General features: G+C 32.1%; 1 protein-coding gene and 1 long non-coding RNA gene across 2 annotated transcripts; one reads left to right on the top strand and one right to left on the bottom strand.

Annotated features, from left to right (window-relative positions):
• The first annotated feature begins 1,517 nt into the window (after window positions 1-1,517).
• LOC146935610 (Thioredoxin z) lies at window positions 1,518-6,334 on the top strand. Its single transcript, XM_085750765.1, has 4 exons — window positions 1,518-1,923; window positions 2,054-2,176; window positions 5,008-5,088; window positions 5,944-6,334. The coding sequence occupies exons 1-4, from the start codon at window positions 1,705-1,707 to the stop codon at window positions 6,058-6,060; spliced, it is 540 nt and encodes a 179-aa protein (XP_085606891.1). The 5' UTR covers window positions 1,518-1,704; the 3' UTR covers window positions 6,061-6,334.
• A 3,865-nt stretch (window positions 6,335-10,199) lies between these two features.
• LOC146935609 (uncharacterized) lies at window positions 10,200-12,115 on the bottom strand. The gene is made up of 3 exons (XR_015030283.1): window positions 11,735-12,115; window positions 10,768-10,985; window positions 10,200-10,544 (listed from the first exon to the last, which is right to left on the bottom strand). It is a non-coding gene; the product is annotated as an uncharacterized LOC146935609 (long non-coding RNA).
• Window positions 12,116-23,721: the final 11,606 nt, after the last annotated feature.

The following is a 23,721-nucleotide window of genomic DNA, read 5'->3' as shown; positions in this document are numbered from 1 at the left end:
GGCGAGCAGGACCCCCTGCTCGGAGTTCTAGCTCGCCGTGGCGAGTAATAGCTCGCTGTGGCGAGTTAGGACAGTCCAAAACACTTAAAAATGGTATTTTTTTACCCAAAAACCTCAAACCAAGTATCTCTAAGCATATTGGTACATATTTGTTCATAGAATACTTATAAAACATTCATTTGGCAAGTTTAAACATGTTTATTATGCATAGCAAGAAAAAGGGCAACTAACACCTTACTAAATTCCTAGACTTTTCATTGTTATCATATTAATCATACATGGCATAATCATAATCCCAAAGGGTGGGAAAACTATCTATGGAACTCACCTAAACAAGTTCTTGTAATAGCTCCAAGCTTCAAACTCAAGCAAGCCCAAAACCCTAGCTTATATCCACTTGCTTCTTTGGCTCAAACCTTACCAATCTTGTTGTTTTCTTGCAAACCCTAGCATCATGATCTATGTTAGCTCAACTCTAATCCATTCCAAAGCTTCTTTCACCAAAACCCTAATTTCCAATCACTTCTTCAAGTAGAGGAATAGAAGAAATCAAACATAATCCATACTTCCTTAAGCTTAAGTGATCATAAAGGAACAAGTTTGGAAGCTTACCATGAGAGGATGAAGTTTCATGCAAGATTGGTGATGATGGAAAAGAGAGAGTGGCGTGAGAGATGAGAGGGAAGGAGAGATATTCAACAAAACTCAAACTTGCATCCTTCTCCATGATCTTGAAGAAACATAGGTTAAAGCCTTATCATTTGAGGAAAAAGATTTGCAAAGGATTGATGGAGGGAAAGAGAGGAAGAGGGCGATGGGTTAGAGAGAAGGGAGAGCAAAATCTTTCTCTCAACCCTAGAGAGAGAAAGTAAATGGAAAATGGATATTTTTGGGACCAAATCCAAATAAATATCTCTTAATCGTGAAATTACCAAATTGCCCTTGCCACATGCGTAGTTAAAACGACTCTGATACTTTTCCCGTAAAAAGCTGACATGTCATAAAATATTTCCATTAACTTACTTTTCCATGAATTTAATTCCTCTGGCACGATCAACGGGTAATATACCGATGCTGACAGGCGGGATATTACAGGTTTAGTCCTTGATAATACAAAATTAGTTTAACTAATCTTAAACTCTTATTTTTTTTTTATCTTCGTAAGCTTAACTCAGTTGGTAGGAACAATGCATAATATATGCAAGGTTATGGTTCAATTCCTGGCCACCACAAAAAAAAAAAAAAACTCTTCAATTTTTGAACAAGTTTTTTCATACATGTTTATAACATTGTTAAAAAAACTCAACTAAACAAAAACTCAAAATTTGATTTCCATCCCCATTCTTTTAGTGATGAAAAAATTGGACAAACAACCATTTCAGAGACTACAATGACTAACAAATTTTAGAGTCGTCGACTTTTTTTTTATATTTTCTTCCTAGTCGAAGACTAATCTGAACACAGTGATGTCGGGGTTTGAACCCTAATCATAACATCCAACTATGCATTCAAACCACAAACTGAAGTGAAATCTAAAACACACAGTAACTGTAACTGGTGAACTGTGAAAGACAAACCAACCAAAGAGGTCTATCTAGTTCTAAGTACAAAGATAGATATGATAAACCCCTTCAATTCAAAACCCTCTTTCTCTTTCCTCACTCAAAAACTCACTCTTTCTCTCTCTAAAATCTTCCATCTTCAATGGCTCTCTTCCATTCCTACACTCTTCCACATCACAAACTATCTACTCTTTCACCCTTTTCAACTTTCTCTTCAAAACCCATCTCTGTTTCACCCTCTTCTTTTTCTTCTTCAACACATCAACATCCTTATCCTCTCACCATATCCACTGACTTCAACAATAGAAAGTTGCTTTGCAAACCACCTAAAGGAAAACATGTTAAAGAAGACTATCTTGTGGTATGTCATTTCTAATTGCTTTGTTTTTTTAATACTAAATTTGGGTCTGTGTTCTTTTTTTCTCTTGTGAATTCTATGTTATAAAAATTGAAAATTTTCATTGGTCATTGCTTGTTTTTGGATTTTGCAGAAAAAGTTGTCAGCTCAAGAAATTCAAGAGCTGGTGAAGGGAGATAGAAATGTTCCTCTTATTATTGATTTCTACGCGACATGGTGTGGTCCATGCATCTTAATGGCTCAAGAACTTGAAATGGTATGAGGTTTAATCGATGTTAAATTCCGAAAATGCTTAACCATTGCTCCTGTCGCGTGTTTTGGTTTAAAATTTTGAGCTAGTGAAATGTACTTACTTCAACCTTTACTGAGATTATCATTCTTAGATTAAGAATTTGATGTTAAAAATGACCGCTTTAGTTCGTTATTAGTTTTATAGATTTTGGATTCTGAAATTGGTTAATAATAGTTCACCAAAAAATGGATAAAACTCCTTAAAATATTTAGGACTTGTTTGGATAAGCAATTAATTAAAGGGCTTCTAGTATTAGTGTTTTTATATAAGCTATATAAGTGTGTTTTCATATGATATCTTGGACAGCTTATGGAAATAAGCTGAAAACAACTTATAAACATGTCATAAGCTGTTTTCATAAGCCCTCCTAAATAAGCCCTCATAAAAAAGACACACTTAGTTTTCACACAAGTGCTTATGCTAGTAAATAAGTCAATCCAAACAACAAAGATTCGCCTAGAAGTAAACAAAACTAGCAGAGTTTCATTTTCCTAGAAGTAAATTCAGTTGACATTACAACAATGGCAGAAACTAACAATTATTGTAATAATAATTTGACGCTATAGAAACTAGAACTATAATGTTATATGTCATATTTTCATTTGTGTTATATTTGAGATTTTGTTGTGTAAAATTATTAGTTTCATTAAAAAAATATTTGAGACGTTTGGTTGATCAATAACAGCCTATGTTGTATCTATTGCACGAGCATTGTTCTCATGTCAGAGTCTTGCATTAGTCAGGTTGAGTATTTTTCGTGATGATTATCAATGAGTTGGACCAAAATATGATTTATGATAGAACATTACGGGGTAATTGGATCCATGTAGCCTACCCCACTTAGTGGGAAAAGACTTGGTTGTTGTTGTTGTATCAATCTCTATGCAGAAGATAGCATGGTCAGCTAGCTCTTGTATTCTAAACTATATTTAGGTTATTCTTTGTACATGAGCTTGAAAATACGAGGAGAGTGAAAGGCTTTCGTCTTCTTTTGTTGAAATGAATCATGATGATTTTTATTAATAGGGTGAGGGGGAGGCACTTAGGCCATGCAAATTGTTCCTTTGGATATTCTAACACGGTCCCTTGGAATTACAAGGCTAGACAGTCACCATTGGGTTGAGCTTAACTCAACCCTACGAAATCCGTTTGAAAGGTAACAGCTGCCTCCCACTTGTATACTCATTTTCATTTCTTATCTCAGCTAATGTGAGACTCTTACCACCCGATCATGCCTAGGACTAGACATTTGAAGCGTAACATGAGTGGCCCATCAGATCTTGGATAGGCTCTGAAGGCATCATAGAATGTGAATTAGGCCTAACTAAACCCAACAAAATCGACTTTTAAGGTGACGAATGTCTCCCGCTTATATACTTATTTTGAGACCTATCTCATCCAATGTGAGACTCTTAACAGATTCCATCATTGTCAGCCTCTTAGCATGCAACAAAGATGAAGCCAATCTTGGATAAATGCATTGATACTCAACTTAGTGGGAAAAGGCTTTGGTTGTTACTGTTTGAATGAATTGATGTTGAGTTTGACTCACATTCATGATAAGTGGGTAGACACTTGAGCGCAGCGTAGGGGTAAGCCTGTTATATGGAATGTAGTATTTAATCACAACTTTGTACTTTGTAACCTTAACCAGTGCATAATAGAAAATTACAACAGCCACTTTGTTTTTTGTAGTCAACTGTTTCTGACTTTCATGCGTTTATTTATCTGTGTACTTTAGAGTCAGGTTTGCTGTTCTAGCAATTGTTACAATAGATGTTGGGATTCTTGTTGCCTGCAAATGCAACAAAACAACCTTAATTCTGGAAATTGTGAAATATTCTGTATTTATAGTTTTTGAGAATGACACCTGAAGTAACATAATAGATCCAGGCATATTGAATATTCGTTCAATATTCCATGAACACTAAAACTATGTTTTTAGATTGTGATGAATCATTCAATGTTCCGTTAGTCCTAGTTGTTATGGTTGTGAGTTTTAACTGCTATGCTAAAAAATCCACACTTCACAGTTGTAATTACTTTACGATTTATGCATATACATATACCCCTTTGGAGTTCTAACAGCTGCAGTAATGGAACTTTTCACTAACTCATCATTTTAATCCCTTTATATTTTTTATGAAATTGATCCTAATACATTATTTTTGTGAATTTGGCCCCTGCACTTTTATAATTGCACTTTTGGGACTAAAAGGCCAAAAATCCTCAATTAAGTAACCAGAAACTGTAAAATAAAAAGTGTAGGGACAGATTCATGAAAAGTATAAGAGTATCGAAATCGTGAATTTGAGAAAACTGGGAGACCAAAACTGTATTTAAGCCTTCATTCTAAATAACACTAGAAAGAAATGACTACAACTTCACAACTAGTTTACAATCAAAGTAATTTTACTTTTACATATGTTCTTGAAATTTTAAAGCCATAACTTGTATAGTAGTTATTATCCTTTGTTGAATACTTTTTTGACTTCCATCATTGAAAGAAATACATTTAATGAACTGGACTCAAGGGACAAATTGCATTCTAATAATCCCAAAAAAGTTAGTTCTATAACTCTTTGATTTCCTTTTCCTCAGAATTACCAATTACTTTCATTCTGATTTTTACACCAACAAGCTTTACATATTTTATGTTAATTTATTAACTTTCGAGGATAGCATATTTCTGTTGATAGTATGGTTGTTAATTTGAGGGTATTTGCTCCAATGTTGGTAAATAAAGAGTAGTTGATTTGAAAGATCAGTAGTAACCTTCAAAAAATTTTATGCAGCTTGCAGTCGAGTACGAGAACAATGCGATGATTGTTAAAGTTGATACAGATGATGAGTATGAATTTGCACGCGACATGCAGGTAATAAGCTTGTTTTGTTAACTTGCATGATTATCCTAAAAAAATTAGAGGAAAAAAGAAACATATCTTGGACTCAACACAAACACCAGACACTGACATTGACATGTATACAATAGTAATAATGTGAGAAAATAAGAGTTACTGAATATTGTTGGAAATTCCTCCTTCACTACAATCCTCCCCTAGCCGCCTAATTGCAACATTTGGGTTGCCTTCATTGCAGCCTCCAACACCTTCATTGTGTTGGAAGTGAAGGGATGTATTTAGTCCCACATTGCCTAGATATATGGCCTGGGTAATGTTTATAAAGTTTAGGCAGCCGTCATTGTGGTCCCACACTTCAGGCTCATAGGGCCCGAGCATGATGAGGTGTGTTTGAAACTCTGTCTTCATTGTGGTCGTCCTCCCCTAGCCACCTAATTGTTGATGAGCCTACCGCATCATCCACGCTTCAGGCTCATAGGGCCCGAGCATGATGGAGTGTGTTGGAAATTCTGCCTTTATTGTGGTTCTCATCTTACAAGTTGATTTTGTAAGGTTAAGTTAGGGACAACCCAAACTCAAAGACGGTATTAGTCTATCCTAGATTTGTTGGTCCGTTTCCCCCATCGTCCACGCTTAAGGCTCATAGGACCTAAGCACGATAGGGTGTGTTGGAAATTGTGTCTTCATTGTGGTCCTCCTCTAGCCACCTAGTTGCGGCATTTGCGTTGCCTTCATTGCAGGCTCGCTACACATCTTCAATCTGAAGTTGTACTGCATAGATTTCCATCTAAATCATGCTTATACGTTTATTACACACATAATTGGAATTTGAGTTAAAATTTAGCTGTTGATACATTTGATGTATTTCAGGTAAGAGGGTTGCCTACCCTATTCTTTATTAGTCCTGATCCAAAAAAAGATGCTATTAGAACTGAAGGGCTTATACCAATACAGATGATGAGAGATATCATTGACAAAGAAATGTAAAACAGTTAAGGGTACTCATCACCTGACATAGTTGGAATTTCTAGATCCTACAAGATATTGTTTGGTATAATTGTAGCCTATTTTGGGACAGAATTGAAGTGCTAACCAATTCATATGAATTTGGCTTTTGAAGTTCAAATATGTATGATTAATTATGTAATGTTTGAAGTCGACATATGTTGTAGGGTATCACATGTGATGTTCAATAGAAAGACATTGTGACATTATTGTAAGTGTATTCAATTCATCCAATATAAAATTTGTTATTTGAAAACGACCATCTTTGTTTAAGATGTAAGTTTAGTTTAGATGTTTTGTCGAGAGTTCTATGTTAGATAATGATATTGTTCATCTCAGCTGAGCGATAAGAGGTTGACTTTATAATGTGATTCAAATTTTATCGGAAATAGTTATAAATTGGTCATTATTTTAATTAATAATAATTTGTCTTTCTGATTTTTATCCTTTAAAAATCACACTAAACAACAATGATATTTGAATAAATTGGGATAACTCACCTCTAGTATTTTGAAGGATTGTGTTTGATTTGAAATACAAATTTAAAGATTGCATCAAAGATCCTTTGTAGAACTCCGAAATATCTGGTTAGGAGTTTTTTTTTGTGACAATAGTCATTGAAAACTCACGTATAGTGGAGGAGTCGATGTTTAAACTCTGATCACGACTTGCGACCTAACAATTTTAACATTTTTATCGGTTGAGATAGAACTTAGTCATATATTTAAGATGGTATCAAAACATATAAATTCTAATTTATATTTTATTAGAGTTTTGATCTATTGTATCACTCTGAATGTTCCATAAGTTAAATTTATGTGTGGCCTAAAATACTAATTTCAATATACATGAAACCTCTTATCATGTCATCTTTCAATTAGGTATTAGGGGTGCAATTGAAAATGACAAAGTATGGTTCTAACATCCTAGGAAAATAAAATAATAGAAAAACAAGAGACATGATAAATGTTTCCCCCAAAAAAGGAAACTAACATGTAATTTCTTTTCAAGTATTATTCACTAGTTGTCGGATTTGAAACATACATTAAGGAAACTTCATTGTAACATTAGGTATGGTGAAGGTCAAGCAGCCCCCACTATCAAAAAATAAATTCCATTCAAAGGTGGCGAGTTAATTAATGTTTTACAGTTTGCAAATATAACCAACCACAACTAATAGGAAATATAATTAGTAAAAAAAAACTAATGGGAAATAAAGTTCTAATTTAACTATTTGAAAGCATGCAAATTTTGTATATATTGGCTAAGTTTGACAAAAATTACCACAAAAAATGTTTGACAAAACAAAGTTATTTGGGTTTCATCAATTAATTACTATTATATTTTAGAAAGTGATGCTACTCCTCTAATTGAGATTAACCTCATAACCTATTTTTTTCGAAGAGTTTAAAGGTAAAACTCACAAACTGCAAGCAGGGCCAGCCTTGAGGGGGTGCAAACAGCTCAACCGAGCTGGGCCTCCCCCAAGGATGGGCCTCAAAAAAATAAATTATACCCGGTAGTATACTATTCAGTAGTATACTATCCTCCAATAAAGGGGGGTGCAAACAGCGCATGGCTTTTGATTGTTTTGTGCAGGTATAATTTTCCTTTTGCTTTTGGTGTTAGGTGGGGATTCCTCGTGTATACGGTAGTTATTTTCACCTATGGGTGCACAGCATATATACAACACTTTGTATTTATTTTTTAAAAAATATAAATAGAGCATTGCTCTTTTAAAAAAAATACGTTTTGATTTTATCACTGGCCTCTTTTCATTTCCAGAGCCGAGCCTCCGAATTCTCAGGGACGGCCCTGACTGCAAGTGTTGGAGAAGTGAAAAATTGCGGGTTCAAACATTTCAACATATTAAATATCTCTGGCTATTAATTGAATTGAAATTACATGACAACCTCCTAACTATTTAGCTAGACGTTCATTAACAAGATTAGGTAAATAAACATAATTGTTCTTGTTTTCTTTAACAAATAAAGTGATGCATGATTGCAAATGTAAGCATTTTTAGGCAAACTTATGGTTATGGATATAAGCAGTCGTATAAAGTATAAAGCACCTTTAAATTTTGCATCTTACCAAATGCATGTATCTAGCTAGCTCCACTCTTCCAAGTTTCTCTCCCACCCTTTATTTTGCTTTTTATTCAAATAGATGGTGTAGTTGTCACAATATCATTTATTTATCTATTCATTATTCATGTTTTAAACTTAGCTGCTGTCCAATCCAAAACAACATGTTGGTGAATAACAATTCATATTTTCACTTACCTACATGATAAAAAATTATTCAATGTCTGCGTAAAAAAATCACATTGTTGGTGCATAACAATTCATATTTTTGTTGAATTATTATGACAACTTCAATTATTCTTCTATATTTTGTATTCACACTCGAACAATATTAATTAGTTTCTTGTGGAAAATAACATTAATTAATTTCAACGATTCAAATAAGTTTTTCTTTATGTATTTTTCATCTTTGATTTGTAGTCTGACAAGTCTTGATTTTGAGTCAATTATGGTGATTAGACAAATTCCACGTATCATTCCAAGATCATTATCATTTTAGGGTGATCATTCTATGATTTGAACATCTAATATTATAGTACTAAATAAGTTTCATCTTTCACACCCAAAATAACTAATCACCACCTAAAAAAAAATATCATCTTTAATTATAATTTACTACTTTTCTTACGACTAATCATGTTCTTTTTTTTCTGTGTTTTTCCTCAAAAAAATGGTTCTCTTTATTTGATCACATATTTAACGTCTATTTCATTTTACTTTACATTTATCTCTTCACACTGGATTTTTTGTCTCGTAACCTAAAATTATTATATTCCCTGATTATGACTAATATCTAAATTAAGTTGGTTGCACTCATTTAAAAACTTTCTTGATTTTTTGTTTTTTATTCACAGGTCTTTAACTTGAAAAAATCAATTTCTATGGTACTCTTTGACTACACTGTTTTTCTTTTCTAAGTTATGTACATATTTGAACCCTGAATTGTCTAGCTTCTACTTGTTTATGATAAGAACATAAATGTACCATTCTTCAAATTAAGGTGTCCACTATTTTGATAAACTTTATCTGTGAGTATGTTTATTGTGGACCATAATGTACCAAAATGTACCATAAGAATGAAGCAAGAGAGTAATACAAGGTAAAGTTTTAGTAGGACTTCAAAAGTTTTGTCTAGCTAAGAATGTAGCATGGTTTATGGTTCATATTTATGGGAAAAGTAGGTAGTAATTCGTCTCATGTATTTTCTAATTGATGGTTTAAATCCTTTGAGATGCCTACAATGTACTTTAACTTGTGATGTAAGGGTTTAAAATATATTTTGCTTATAAAATAAAGTTTGGTCTAAGAAGTACATCATATAAGTGCAAATATATTTAGGAGGAGGTGATTTAAAACGGCATGTAGATAAAATTTTGTTAATAATTGAAATTAATTTCATAAGTTTAACATTGTTGTTTAACTTAAAAGTTAGTCCAGAATTCAAATAACAGTGCTTATAATTTTTTTTCTCTTCAAACGATCAAGTCAAAGAAGAAAACATGTCTCTCAACTATGAATTCACTAACTCTTCCACAAAAAAAAAAAAGTTAAATACGAATTTTGGGGTTTTGCGAGCTAACTAAACTAATGAAAACTAGAGCTGTCAATTTGATGGGGCTTCAACATTTAGGCCCCAGCCCACATGTTAAGGGGGCTTAAAAAGCAGCAAACAAAACAGACCCCATTTCACATAGGCCCCAAATATGCTAAGCCCATTAAATAAACAATAGGCCCCAAAGGGCTAAAAGCCCCAATTTTTAAATAAAAACTCTCTTTTTTTTTTCTTCAGATTTTTAGTTGATGGTTGTGGTCAACACCTGGTCAACGCCGGAGCAGCCTGTGATCTGGCGGCGGTGCTCCGGCAATTCACGGCGGTGCTCCGGCAATTTAATGTATTTCACACTTTCTCTGATTTTGTAGAGTGCTTCACTTGCCACTTTCAAACCCTCTTGAACTATTAAATTGAGTATATGCGCTGAACATCTAACATGAAAAAACTCACCATTACCCATTAAATTACTCTGCACACGAAGATGATTTTTCAAATGATCCTTCATGTTATCATTTGCTGAAGCATTATCCAAGGTAATAGAAAATATCTTCTTATCTATTCCCCATTGCTTTAGGCAATCAAACAGAGCTGCTTCCAATGCAATACCAGTGTGTGGAGGTTTCATTCTACAAAAGTTCAGAACACAACTTACTAACTTCCAGTTTTCATCTACAAAATGGGCGGTTAAACAGATATATCCTTCACTTGTAGTTGCTGTCCAAAGATCCGAAGTTAAGCAAATTCTATTCGGAATCCTAGCCATGATATCCTTAAGCTTCATTCTTTCCCTATCATATATCTTTTCAATATCTGAAACTTCGGTATTCCTACAGACCATTTCAACAGAAAGATTCAAATATTTCACCCACTATCGGATTTTACCATACTCAACAAAACTAAAAGGAAGATCATGAGCAACAATAGCTTCCGAAAGCAAACTACGATGAGTTTTTTGGTTGATTTCGGTCATGCTAAAGGGTTGTTCAAGACTATTAAGTTTTGACAAGATAATTTTGCAACTAATAACATGACGCATGAGATGTGAAGTACCATAATTTTTCTTAGACTTGGGGTTTTGTTTTAAAGCAAAATCTTTCTTGCAAAAATTGCATGCAGCCCTTTCTATGCCATTTATATCTTTACCGATTTTCTCAAAAAAATTCCAAACTCCTGACATTGATTTCTTATTGGTGTTGTTATTCTCAGATGCCACAGACTGTGTTTCATCTTGACCTTCTCCAATCATATCCATATCCATATGCTCCATACTACAATAATATAGACATTTCAACAAGTTATATACTTGAACCTATGGATAGCTAACATAAAATACATAACAGAAGCATTTAAACATAAGAAAAAAGGAACCAATGAAATGAATCAGCATGACACCGCCAAATCAAATGAAATGAAAAAAGAAGTATCTAGGTCAATGTCATTGTTTCAGGTACAGAAGTGAAATGAAATTAGCATAACATATATCATATTTCATACACTATCTTCATTCAATATCATATTGTTTTTCTTTACCTTATAGCATATGAAAGGTAGCAATGTCAAGTTTATCACAGGACTGAATTCATTCAATGGATTGAAAGCACAGAACAGCACTGAGACATCACTAGGAGTTTCTATGAGCACTGAACAACTTATTTATAAGCCAACATATGAACATGTAGTGTATGCTCGAGGTTTATCTTATGTGATGCTTCATCATAATCACTTATTTATAAACAACTTATTTGCAAGCGCTTATCATCATAATCACTTATTTAAACACAAGCTTCATCTCAAAAATCAAACAAAAGCAAGCAAAAACTACTGTATCTGAAAACAAAAGCTTCAGCAAAAAAATCACAGATCAGTGTGAAAATCACAAGCTTCATCTCAAAAATCAAGCAAAAGCTACTAGATCTACTCAATAAAATTCGCTGTAATCGAGTCTTGCTCAATACGATTATGAAACACAAATAAAAAAACCTAAAAATCGTAAATCAAGGAATGATTTTGGTTATACCTGAAGAAGAAAAGGAGAGACGGCGGCGAGAAGTAGAGGAGAGCCAAAAACAGCGGCGATCGGAGGAGAGGAGAGAGACGGCGGCGATAGTCGGCGGCGATCGGAGGAGGTAGGCGGAGAAGTGAGACTGAGTTCAATTTGTGTTTCTCGTGTTTTTTTGTCGAACGAGAGTGTTCTCTCTAATTCTCTCCAATTGCTGAAAGTGTGATGTTTTAGTGGGCCTAAAGCCCCCTAAAGCCCCCTCATCGTAGCCCACTAAAAAACAAAAAAATTGTGGGCTTGATCAAAATAATTTAATTTAATAAGGGGGCTTAATATTTAGTGGGTTTAGTGGGGACTTTTTAGGTGGGGCTTTGTGAATTGGGGCTCAATTGACAGCTCTAATGAAAACACAAGTAAAATTGCAGAGCACAAAGATTATTAACTTGCGAGAGAAACGATAAGTTTGATTGATTAATTGTATTTTTCTTTTTTTGAAGAAAAAAAATTAGATTGAGTGTACATTCGACTAATAGATTGAGGCCTATATATGGAATTCACATGTTTTCATTACAAGTATACTTTAAATAGTTTTTCTCAATAATATTATTATACTGCATTGGCAGCCGGTCGGTAGTTGCAGCAATACTAATACCAAAAAATTAGTCAAAAATTAATTTAAATTAATTCTCAAGTACTAATAAACGTGTAATCCTAAATCACAATTTTAAAAAATAATATAATAATACTAATAAACTATACTACTAATCTTCTAAGCCGCAATAATACAATGAATCTTCCCTTTCTGTTTTCTTTTCTTTTTCCTTGTACAATTTCCTTGCATAATACTGTAATATCAACAACGTAACAAAAAATAATTAAAATTTTTAAAAACTAGAAAATAAAAATAAACTGTTACAATTTCCAATGCATTCAATACACAACTTTTCATTAAAAATTTGTTATTTAAAGTGCTTAAAGAGTATCCCGGAGGCACTCGTTAACATTTCCCTTCTTCTAATAGTTCAAAATGTATCACAGATTCAATGATCAACCGATTCTATTACACGTGTCTAGGAAATCATGTTATGTGTGAATGATATGTTGCCCCGAGTTATATGAGGTGGTATTTGAGGATATCACATTTCTATGTGCTGCCCACACCTACATAGGACCCTCTTAGACCAGTTAAAGATGAAACACTTGCAGAGATCGCAATAGAAGGGGAGGTAAAATCCTTTAATTTAGAACTAATCTCACAATGCATGCGGATCATATCTGTGGCAGTTGGATTACTAGCCACCGACAATGTACGTGAGATGACCTCAATTTTGGGTGATATGCAGCAAATCATCGCATAGGCTCAAGTAACCTTCTTGTACCCTTGGAGGGGTAGCACTTTGGTGTCATTAATGACACCGTTCCATTAAATGTAGACCACACAAACACATTGTCATTGTATCTGGGCCACACAACACATCTATCTTAGTGTCATTAATGACCCAGATTTAATGGCACGGTGCCATTAATGACACCAAAGTGCTACCCCCTCAGAGATAGAAGAAGGGAAGAGGTCTTGCTACACAGCTACTCATTAGGATTTTACGATGTGTATTTCTAGATGGTTCATATATTATTTTATCTCGATATTATCGGCTTGTTTGGGTATTATATTATGTTTCAATATTTTGTAGATATATATATATATATATATATATATATATATATATATATATATATATATATATATATATATTAATTTTGCGATACATTGAGTTACATTTTGTTAAAATGTTGAATGCAAGTTCATACATGTGGAGAAGGTGCACTTTCCTATGTTCATATTCTAGAATTCGAATCAGATCCTTATACTCAAAACAAGTTTGTTTGAAACATACGGGTTCGAATCCTAAAATCCAAAATCACATGAACATATTGAAGATGCTAGAATTCAAACGGGATAATTTTTATATAAGTCAAACTAACTAATCAAGATTGATACCAAAAAGAATCACACCTTAAAAAAAATATTTTAATGTCTCAAACCAATAGGGTCATACCTTGAGAGGCAAAGTGGGTTAAGCCGGATAAATTAGAAAAGAGAAAAAGTATACACCTTACCGTCACTATTATAAGCAAAAATCAACATTTTAGATTCATTAGATTCATTCATTAAATGATGTATGTGGTCTATAATAAAGATCATATATATCATTAAATGAATGGATCTAAAATGTAAAGTTTTGCTTATAATATTGACGTGACAGGAGGGTGTAGTTTTTTTTTTGGCTAAACTGCACTCTTCGCCCTCTAAGTTTCAAAATGTTGCGATTTTGGCTCCTATTAAAAAAATGGCAATTTTGGCCCATTTCGTCCCTAAATTGCTGAGAAGACGTCACGTGTCCCAAAATAGCGGGTCATAATTGCAACTTTTTGAGAAGATAAGGGGTCAAAAAATCATATTTCCCTTATGTTATAGATCAAAAGAGCATATTTCCCTAAACATGGGGTCACTATTGCCATTTTTTTAATAGGAGCCAAAATCGCAACATTTTAAAACTTAAGAAGCGAAAAGTGCAGTTTAGCCTTTTTTTTTTGGTAAAGTGAGAAAAAGTTTAGTTTAAACTTCCATTACAAGTATACTTTAAATAGTAGTATATCTCAACAATTTAAATTAGCAGCCGGTCGGCAGTTGCAGGAATACTTAAACCAAACAATTAGTCAAAAATTATTTTAAATCAATTCTCAAAAAGTAGTAAACGTATAATATAATCCTAAACCACAATTACAAAAGAATAATATAATACTAATCTTACATTAATTAATAATAATACTACTAATCTTCTAAGCCGCAATGATACAATGAATCTTCCCTTTCTAATATTTTCCTTTTTATTTTCCCTTTTATAATTTTCTTTCATAACAATAATAATATCAACAACGTAACAAAAAAAAAAAATCAAATCAGAAACCGATCGGAACATTCAAGAAACTGAAAATGTATCACAGATCCAACGATTTCACCGTTTCGAATTCGCGATTCCGGAAGAAGAAGAAGAATAAACGACGACGTTTTTAACATTCTCCGAAGGCGAGAAAGCGAGAACAACAAGCGCCGCCATGATTCCGACGGGGAAGAAAAGAAGAGCCAACGGCGGTGGAGGTAACGGCGGAAGCATCAAAGGAAGAACAACCATAGAAGCTGCAAGTGCGATCAGTATCAAAACGGAAGCTAAGCTGAAACAACGAACCATACTCTTTTGATAATTTCTCGTTTCACCGTCGTTTCTCTGACGATCATGTTCCGCCGGCGGCGATGAAGTTTGCGGTTGCGGTTACGGTGAGGGTAAAAGCGTAATTGTAGCTGTTGAGAGAGGAAAGTGTAAAAAGGTGAAGAATTTGAGGGAGTATTTATAAGTAGGTTGTGGCGCGTGATTCATTGGATTGGGACTCATTCGATTTTCGATGGAAGCAAGTGGTCCTGTGGGACCCACTGTTTATGGATTTTATTTAATTTAATAGATTAATTTTTTTGGTTAATTTTTTTGATTTTGGGTTGGAATGGAAATTTTGTGTACAGTTACAGTGTGTGATGAGATGGTCCTGCTATGGATCTGTAGAGTCAGAACAGTGATCCCAATATAAACAGTTTTTGATATGTGTGTGTGTGATAATTTTTTCAAATCATAAAAAAAATTAATACAAAATTTATATTCTTAGGTCCCTAATATGTATTATATCCGGTCTTTTTTATAAAAAAAAAATGTTTAGCTAATAAAAGTTGATGTATTTGAATAGAATTTTAAACCAGGTGTATTAATTTTTGTTGATCTAATATTCTCTTATAAATATGACCGGTTATGACACGTGTTAGAAGGATTATATTTTTCAAATGTTGTTTAGTGTTGTGTTTATTTTCTTTACTTATTATATATTTGGTTTCAATTTTGAAAGGTTTAAAATGATTTTGAGATTGTGGAATTGATTTTATCGTATTTTGATGATTTAAAGAAGAAGTGATTTTGCTTGTAGAATTAGTTTTACTTTAAGGTGGAATTTGTAGCTTGTGATATATCCAAGCCGCTTTTATTCGGAACCAATTCATTCAAAATTAACTATTTTCATAGCGAAACCAAACATGCACTTAGTTTTTAGGTATTAGAGTATGCCATGGAAGAAATGTCTACAATTACGATGAAATTGACACATTCGTTGTGAGATATCATGATTTTGATTAAACCACCAATTGTGATAATCAAAAGCAAAAGTAGCATTTGGTTTGCCTTCATTCACCAAAAAATGACGAGCTTAATTCTATCCAACAATTGCTGCAACGATTCTTCTTCTTGTTAAAAATTTGATTGTTTCTTTCTCTCCAAATCACTCAAACATACGAAAAACAAATTAGTTGTAAAACATAACAAAGAGATTTTGAATTATCGTCCATCTGACCAAATTGAAGAAAGTGATCTGATAAACGAAGAGGATCAACAAAGGAGATACCAAATCAGTGCCGAAGAAGATGCCAAACAGATTTGAAGAAGGGACAACCCAAAAAAAGATGCTCTGTCAATTCAAGCCACAACCAGACGCACATAATTGAGAGTCTTGGTGAAGAATGTCTCGCCTAAATAAATTGTTTTTGGTTGGAATCTGATTACGAAGAAGACTTCAAACAAATAATGAGACTTTCAATAGAACTTGCTTATGCCAAATTGTTTTTGAAAATGTTGAATGAATAGGATGTTCTACAGTTGCTAACAATTGATAAACTCCACTAACTGTATATTCGTTAGCGGGCTATAGGTACCATTACCATTTATTCACTGCATCAACCTGTTAATTATCAATGTACAACACTCACCTACCATCTTCTCCTCTCATGCAAATAATCTCTGCCGCCACTTTCAAGTCTTTTCCCTCTCACCCCAACTTAGAGAATACTTAATACACCGGAGAAGGATTTTCGGACAATTCAAATAACAATTGCAAGATATTATTCGATTGATTCATAAAATAAGATAAATGGAAGAAGTGACCCTAAAATTATAAATTATTAATCATTTTGGCCCATATATTTCCTCCGAGTAGCTATTTAAAAAAAAAAAAAACAAATACTTGCTTACCATCTCCAATGGCCCTATTGAATGCATATTGAGACTTGTTGAACCATTGGAAGCAAGCCTATTGAAAATGACATGGAGGAGAGAGTAGATGAATACATTCAACATGTTGAATGTCTGTCCCGCATGCCACGCGTCGGTTTCTGGTTGGCTCAAACTAGTGCGTGCAATACACGTGCAGACAGGGGCGCATGCGGCGATAGAGTTAGCAGAAAGAGAAACTTTTTTGGATAATGGAGGGCCACGTGTTGCAACATGATTGGTTGCTTAGATTTTTCATTTTCTTAATGTTTTGGGATCAATTATTTCATTGCAAATAATTTTTTTATTTTTTTATTTTTTTTACCAAAATTCGTGATTTTTTTTTCTCTACAGATAGAGACTTGGATCATTTCATTTGAACACAGAAAAAAAAAACCAAATTTTTCACTCTCTTAATCTTATTATTAACTTTTCTTTTGAAGTTTTAGTCTTTACTTAGTGAAATGGATCCCAATAATAATCAATTCAACATCCAAAATTTTGTTTTTCAAAAAAATCTAAAAAATAAATTGTTAATTGTATTATTTAAATTTAATTATAATCGAATTATGTAATTATAAAAACAAAAATTAAATAAGAATAAGAATAAGAAATAAAAAGTGGTGGGGTAGGGTGTTGAATGAAAACCATTGGAGAGGTAAAAATTGAATGTGTGTTGAATTAAGAGAGAGAAAATGATGTGGAGAGTTGGGAATTGAAAAAGTGGGTGTTGAAGGTTATTGAAAGTGTTTTACCATTGTACATGGTCTAAGAACTGATTTAACATCTATAATTTTTGGAAGAAAAAAAAATCTAATCTGACATTCATAGTTATCTTTGTAGTTACTAATTTTTTTTCAACTTAAAACAATTTACCTTTTCAAAAGATCGAATGTTTAATCAATAAATTAGGATTTTTTTTAGCTAGATTGGCCTTTGTCATATCAACAGTGTGAAATTCCACATTATTTTTAAATACATAATGTGTCGGACAATATCTATCTAGCTATCATACAATACAATACATCATGCATGATTAACTAAATATTTCTTTAGCTTTATAAAAATAATTAAAAAAAATTAAATATTAAACAAATTTAAAGTTGTTTAAACAACATGTATTGCCAATATAAGGGCAGGGTTTGATTATTGACTGGTGTGTTTATGAAACAATGTGTTGAAATTTGGATGAGATAAATGACAGTCTGTTTGGTTGAAGAGAAATAAGGAAGAGAGAAAGAGAGAAGAGAGAAATAGGGAAGAGAGAGCAGCTTTCTCTTGTTTGGAATGAAGAGAAATAGGGAAGAGAGATTAAAAAGTAGTGGGACCCACCACTTTTTGATTTCTCCTCACATTAGAGAAGAAAGGGAGGAGAGAAGCCTATTAATTTTGTTGTTCCATTTTTGCCCTTGTATTGAAATATTATATTTTCATTTTTTAGAATTCCTGCAAATATAAAAATGGTTCTCTTGCGCACAGTACTGTACGGATGAAGGATATCTAATAAAATTGTCATGCAAAGATGAGGATTGGAGGGGTGCACATGATAAATAATTAGTGTTTTTTTAGGGAATTAGTGTATGTATTAGTTGAAATGGTTGACAAATATTTGCAGTTGTATACAAATCTGTAGCTAACAACTAATTAGTGGCAAGATAATAAATTAGTAAACAAATATAGAGTATGTATTATAAAAAAAATGTAGAGTGTGTCGCTAATTTGTAATTGTATGTTGTACGCTCATGTTTAAATAGTTTAAAAAATATTTTCGAAATACTACACTTTTTTCACGGGAAAATGCTACACCTTTTATTGGTAAAAAAATACTTAATTTTTATAAAAAAAGATATATGTTTCATTTAAAATAAGTAGTTAAATTAATTAACTGAATTTAAACAAAAGAATGAAATTAATTTGAATGGAAATGTTATTTTAGTATAGGGGTATTATAGTACTTTTAAAAATAAACAACACTTCTCTCTTCTCTATTTCTTCTCTCTTTTTCTTATACCAAACAACCCCTCAAATCTACTCTATTTCTCACATACTTCTCTCTTCTCACTCTCTCTCTCACCTATCTCTCTCTTCACAACTTCTCTTCTAAACCAAACACATTGAATTTCAACTACTTCAAAAAATTAGTTTTAACGATACATAAAAAATACTTTGTTGACAAAAAAGTAGCAAATGAATGTATAAATTTCTATGCGTGGAAGATGTAAACCTTTTCATACATATACATCTGATTAAATCATAAAGTAGACATTTTTAAAGATACTTTTGCAATTAAACCTAAATAGATGATATCATAAAATGATTTGATTAAAATCATATATACAAATATTTTACATTGTCTATGTGTAACTTACAAATCCATTATTAAATATAAGAGCATCATAATGGAAACCATTAATTTGGAGTTCTTAAACAGGTTTCACGTGTACACATTACTTTTTTATAATTTTTTAATAATAGTATTTAATAAGCACTTAATCACTTCAATAGAAACCCTATGACAAAAGGTCTATATCGATTACACCAATAACTCTTCTTCACTTACATGCCAACAATACAATGATTATTTTAATAAAAAATAGTGTATGATCCACTTAAGAACGGAGATCTTAAGTGAGATCCGAGGTCTTCAAAGACCTCAGAAAAAATTCAATTAAAACACTTATTAGATATCATGTCTTAAATGGTGCAGACCTCATCATTAACGATGGTTGTCAAACTAATTTATCAGATAGGGTACACCCCCATTAACTCAATTTAAAATAAGTGCCGAAATTCTTTGAGAATCAAATCCGACAACTAGGAGTCTTTGATTTCATATCAGTGCCACTTGTGACTACAAAAATTTTGACACTCTGTCTCATTAGGCCTTTTTCCTTCAAAATTTGTGTCTTTTGTCATAGCTCTTGCTTCTCCTACTTTATGTAACTGCCCAAGAGATTGTTGCAACAAGCAAATCAATAAAAAAAAGTTAATAAAACATATGACATGTCTACTTAAAAATGATACTCCCTCCATCTCACAATATTAGTCGTTTAAGGTTTGTGCACGATTATTAAAGAAATGATTAATTGTGTTGATTTCAATGGTAAAATTAGTTGCATTTACTAAAATATCCTTATTAATTGTAGTTAGTGGAGTAGTTAAGTTAAATGAAATTCAATAAATAAGGGTATAATAGTGGAAAAAAGTAATAAATGCTGCATCGATATTGTAAAGTGACAATTATTTTGAGAAAAAGAAAAAATGCTAAAGTGACAATTATTGTGAGACGGAAGGAGTATCATGCATAATCCAATTGCATGCTTAATTAACTACTAGTATGTCTTTACCTAATTAATTAAACTCCACAACAATAGGAAGGACAGAAAACTCATAGCTTAATAAACTATGATACATTATATTATATCATAATAAACATATCAAAGCAGCTTAACACCAAAATGAATATCAATTATCTCATTATTAAAATGATTTGTCTCTCATCTAGGCAATTCAATTGATAACACCATTCCAACAACTTTCAAAGAGCACCAAGAGTGAAAATGAGTTCAAATCATTAATCAACAATTAAGCACCAACTTCCACATCCCATAAAGATTTCTCCCACACGGTCTTAAAAAAAAAAAACAAATGTAACACAAACACTATGGGCATGGACATGAAATAAAAGCAAAAGTCTCAGTTAAAAAATCCATATATGTAGTTAAAAATTTAGTCTTTGTACATTCACTTTTCAACTACCATTTTATTTATATTGGCTTAATTGCATGTTTGGTCCCTTATGTTTATTTTAGTTTTCAAGTTGGTCCCTTATGTTTTGAAAGTTTCAAGTTGGTCCCATACGTTTATTTTAGTTTTCAAGTTGGTCCCTTACGTTTTGAAAGTTTCAAGTTAGTCCCTTATGTTTATTTTAGTTTTCAAGTTGGTCCCTTATGTTTATTTTAGTTTTCAAGTTGGTCCCTTATGTTTATTTTAGTTTTCAAATTGGTCCCTTATGTTTTGGACCGACTTGAAAACTAAAATAAACATAAGGGACCAACTTGAAAACTAAAATAAACATAAGGGACCAAACATGCAATTAAGCCATTTATATTTCATTCTGGATGAAGTATTTGAGAGTCTATAACAACATAATTTTGGATAAAATTGGGATCAATTTCTTTCTAAAAACATTTTGTTTATATTTCATTTTGTAAGGGGTATTTGACCATCTTTTCGTCCTTTTTTCTATCCCACCTTCTATTTAACTAATTCTTTCCCTTTCTACCCCTCTTGATCTCTCAAATAGACGTTAAATATTCAAATTTGACAATCTTGACCATGCATACATTTGCAAATCTCACTCGAGTCTTCCATAATTATAACTCAAACGGTAAAAATGTCGAAATTGTTAGGCACGTCATGATTGAGGTTTGAATCCCGACTCCTCTCCATTTAGGTGTGAAATTTTAATGGTTCTTGTCATCATGTTTATTTAAAAAAAAAAAATGTAAACAACGTTGAACCTTTGAAAATGTAAATAATCTATGTAAAATCTTATACCAGCTTCGGCTAAATTTTACGATTAAAAACCCCTTAAAGTGATGATTAGTTTACTTTTGGCTAAATCTTCTTTTTTTGAAAGCTCAGTTTTGGCTTAAATCTTCTGACTGCAATTTCCTTGCAATTTAATTACTCCATCATCTAGAAATTTCTGAAATTCAAAATAAAGTCTTGTTTAGATTCAATGTATGTTATTGTCAAAAACATCATATTAGTACAACATTGTTACTGTGCAAAATTTGAATTTATGACATGGTTCAATGTTCTTGCGTAGTATTTAATAATTACTGCTTCTCACCTACAACTTGCTTAAAAAGCAAAACAAGAAAAAGCAAGCTTGCAGAATCTTTATTCTCAGTACTACCGTACACGATGTGTTCACTGGAATATTAGTATTGGACATCAAAACTTTGAATTGAAATATTGTTTTTTTTTTATAAAGATATTTATAACATTTCATTAATCAGAGGTAAAGTTATACATGTTGGTGCGTCAAAATAAATAATAGAACTAGCTAAAAATGTGGCCACCACGGCTAACACATAACACAGGAACGATTTAATTTGTTTGCCCTCGACAAAACTCAATATACTAGTTTGAAGTTTAGATTCAAAACTATGTCTACAAGCTTAAATAACATATAACATCCAAAATTCGTAACATTCACTTGATCTTTGTTGAAGGCGTCCACTACTATTTTTGAGTCAATCTGAAAATCAACATTGTCAATTTATAAATGATAAAATAAAAATAAAAATATAGAGAAATACATTTAAATACAATATCACCCATAAAGCACGGATACAGACATGAATATCACATACGACACAGACACTGACACGCCGACATCGTTAATTATTTGAAAAAGTCTAATCCAAGAAATATCCATACTCTATAGAATATCTCATTGTGCTTGTGCATCTTTATACTTTGCTGTTTAAATAATACAAATGAAGTGATACTAAAAATGGTGAATTTCTCTTCCAATAGAGTAAATACCCCATTGCTATCAATTTTGTGGACATAACTGTAACACGCATATATCAGCAGGACTAGAACGTTTTATCTGCTTGTATAAATGCGTGCATGTATCGGTAGTGTTATTAGTACTACTAGCACGTTTTATCTGCTTTTTTAAATGCAGTTAATGTGTTCACATTCAGATTTAGATGCTGAAAAATAAACTACTCCCTCAATTTCAAATATATTTGAAGGTTGTTGTGCACGGATTAAAAAATATCATAAAGTAGTAAAGAGATGTCATTTATACTAAATTAACCTTATCAACTGTTGGTGTGTATCTGATCATCATAGATGTAAAGTAAAGATTAATTTTTTGGGATAGTGTACTAGTAATATTAAAGAGCATAATTGAAAGGAAAAATAATTCATTCTACATTAAAAAGTGAAAATAACATTTATTTTAAAACAAATAATATTTTACTAATACGACACTCATTGTTAAATGGAGAAAATAATTTACAATTTTATGAATTTTTTTCTGTTTTTAAAAAATTGAGTAAACCACTACTTAATTTGTCCAACTTTGTAGGTCATTCTCAAATAAGTTTATTGAATGTATGAATATTAAAAAGAAAGATCAATGACTTTGTCAAATTTTACGTATATTGATAGTAATTCAATGGGGTGTTTGTTTCAAGTTTAAGAATGATATTCCCGAGAATGCATGGTTAGGGAAAGACCATCCTCATATTTGTTACAAGGTTAAGAAAAAAATTATTTCTAGATATAAAGGTTGTGAGAATCAAGTAACTTCCTTTATTCCCATGTAAGAAGGCGAGAATGTGCATTCCTATGAAATGCTATATAGATTTTTTGTTTTTTAAATTGTGATCTCCAACTTTTCTAGGAATGACAAGTTATGTGTCAACACTTATTTTAAAAAATACTTAAGAATCAAAATTTCATATTTACATTTTCAGATAAGTTATTTGAGAATAATTTTTGTATCGGTGAAACAATCTCTCCCAAAAAAACGTGTTAGAGATTAATTTGATAGTAAATAGATAAATTTAGTGACCAAATTGATAGAAAATTGTTAAAATATATGGATTTAATTGGTAGTATACGATTAGATATAGATATCAACTTGACAGTTTAATAGATTCATGAACCTTTTTGAAATACTTACAATCTCATAAACTTATTTAAGAATGTCCTACAAAATCAAAGATTAATTTAAAGACTTCCACCTAAGAGAATGTTCAAAATGAAATGAAATTTTAAAAAATAGTTTACAAATTAAATGAGGTTATTTTTGAAGAAAAAAAGAGAAAGGGGAAT

This window comes from Medicago sativa, chromosome 3, assembly GCF_051527215.1.
Source record: "Medicago sativa cultivar Bolivia chromosome 3, Bolivia_mono, whole genome shotgun sequence".
In the NCBI taxonomy this organism is placed as follows: domain Eukaryota; kingdom Viridiplantae; phylum Streptophyta; class Magnoliopsida; order Fabales; family Fabaceae; genus Medicago; species Medicago sativa.
The sequence above is the reverse complement of the archived record's forward strand: the minus strand, read 5'-3'. Positions and strand labels throughout refer to the sequence as shown.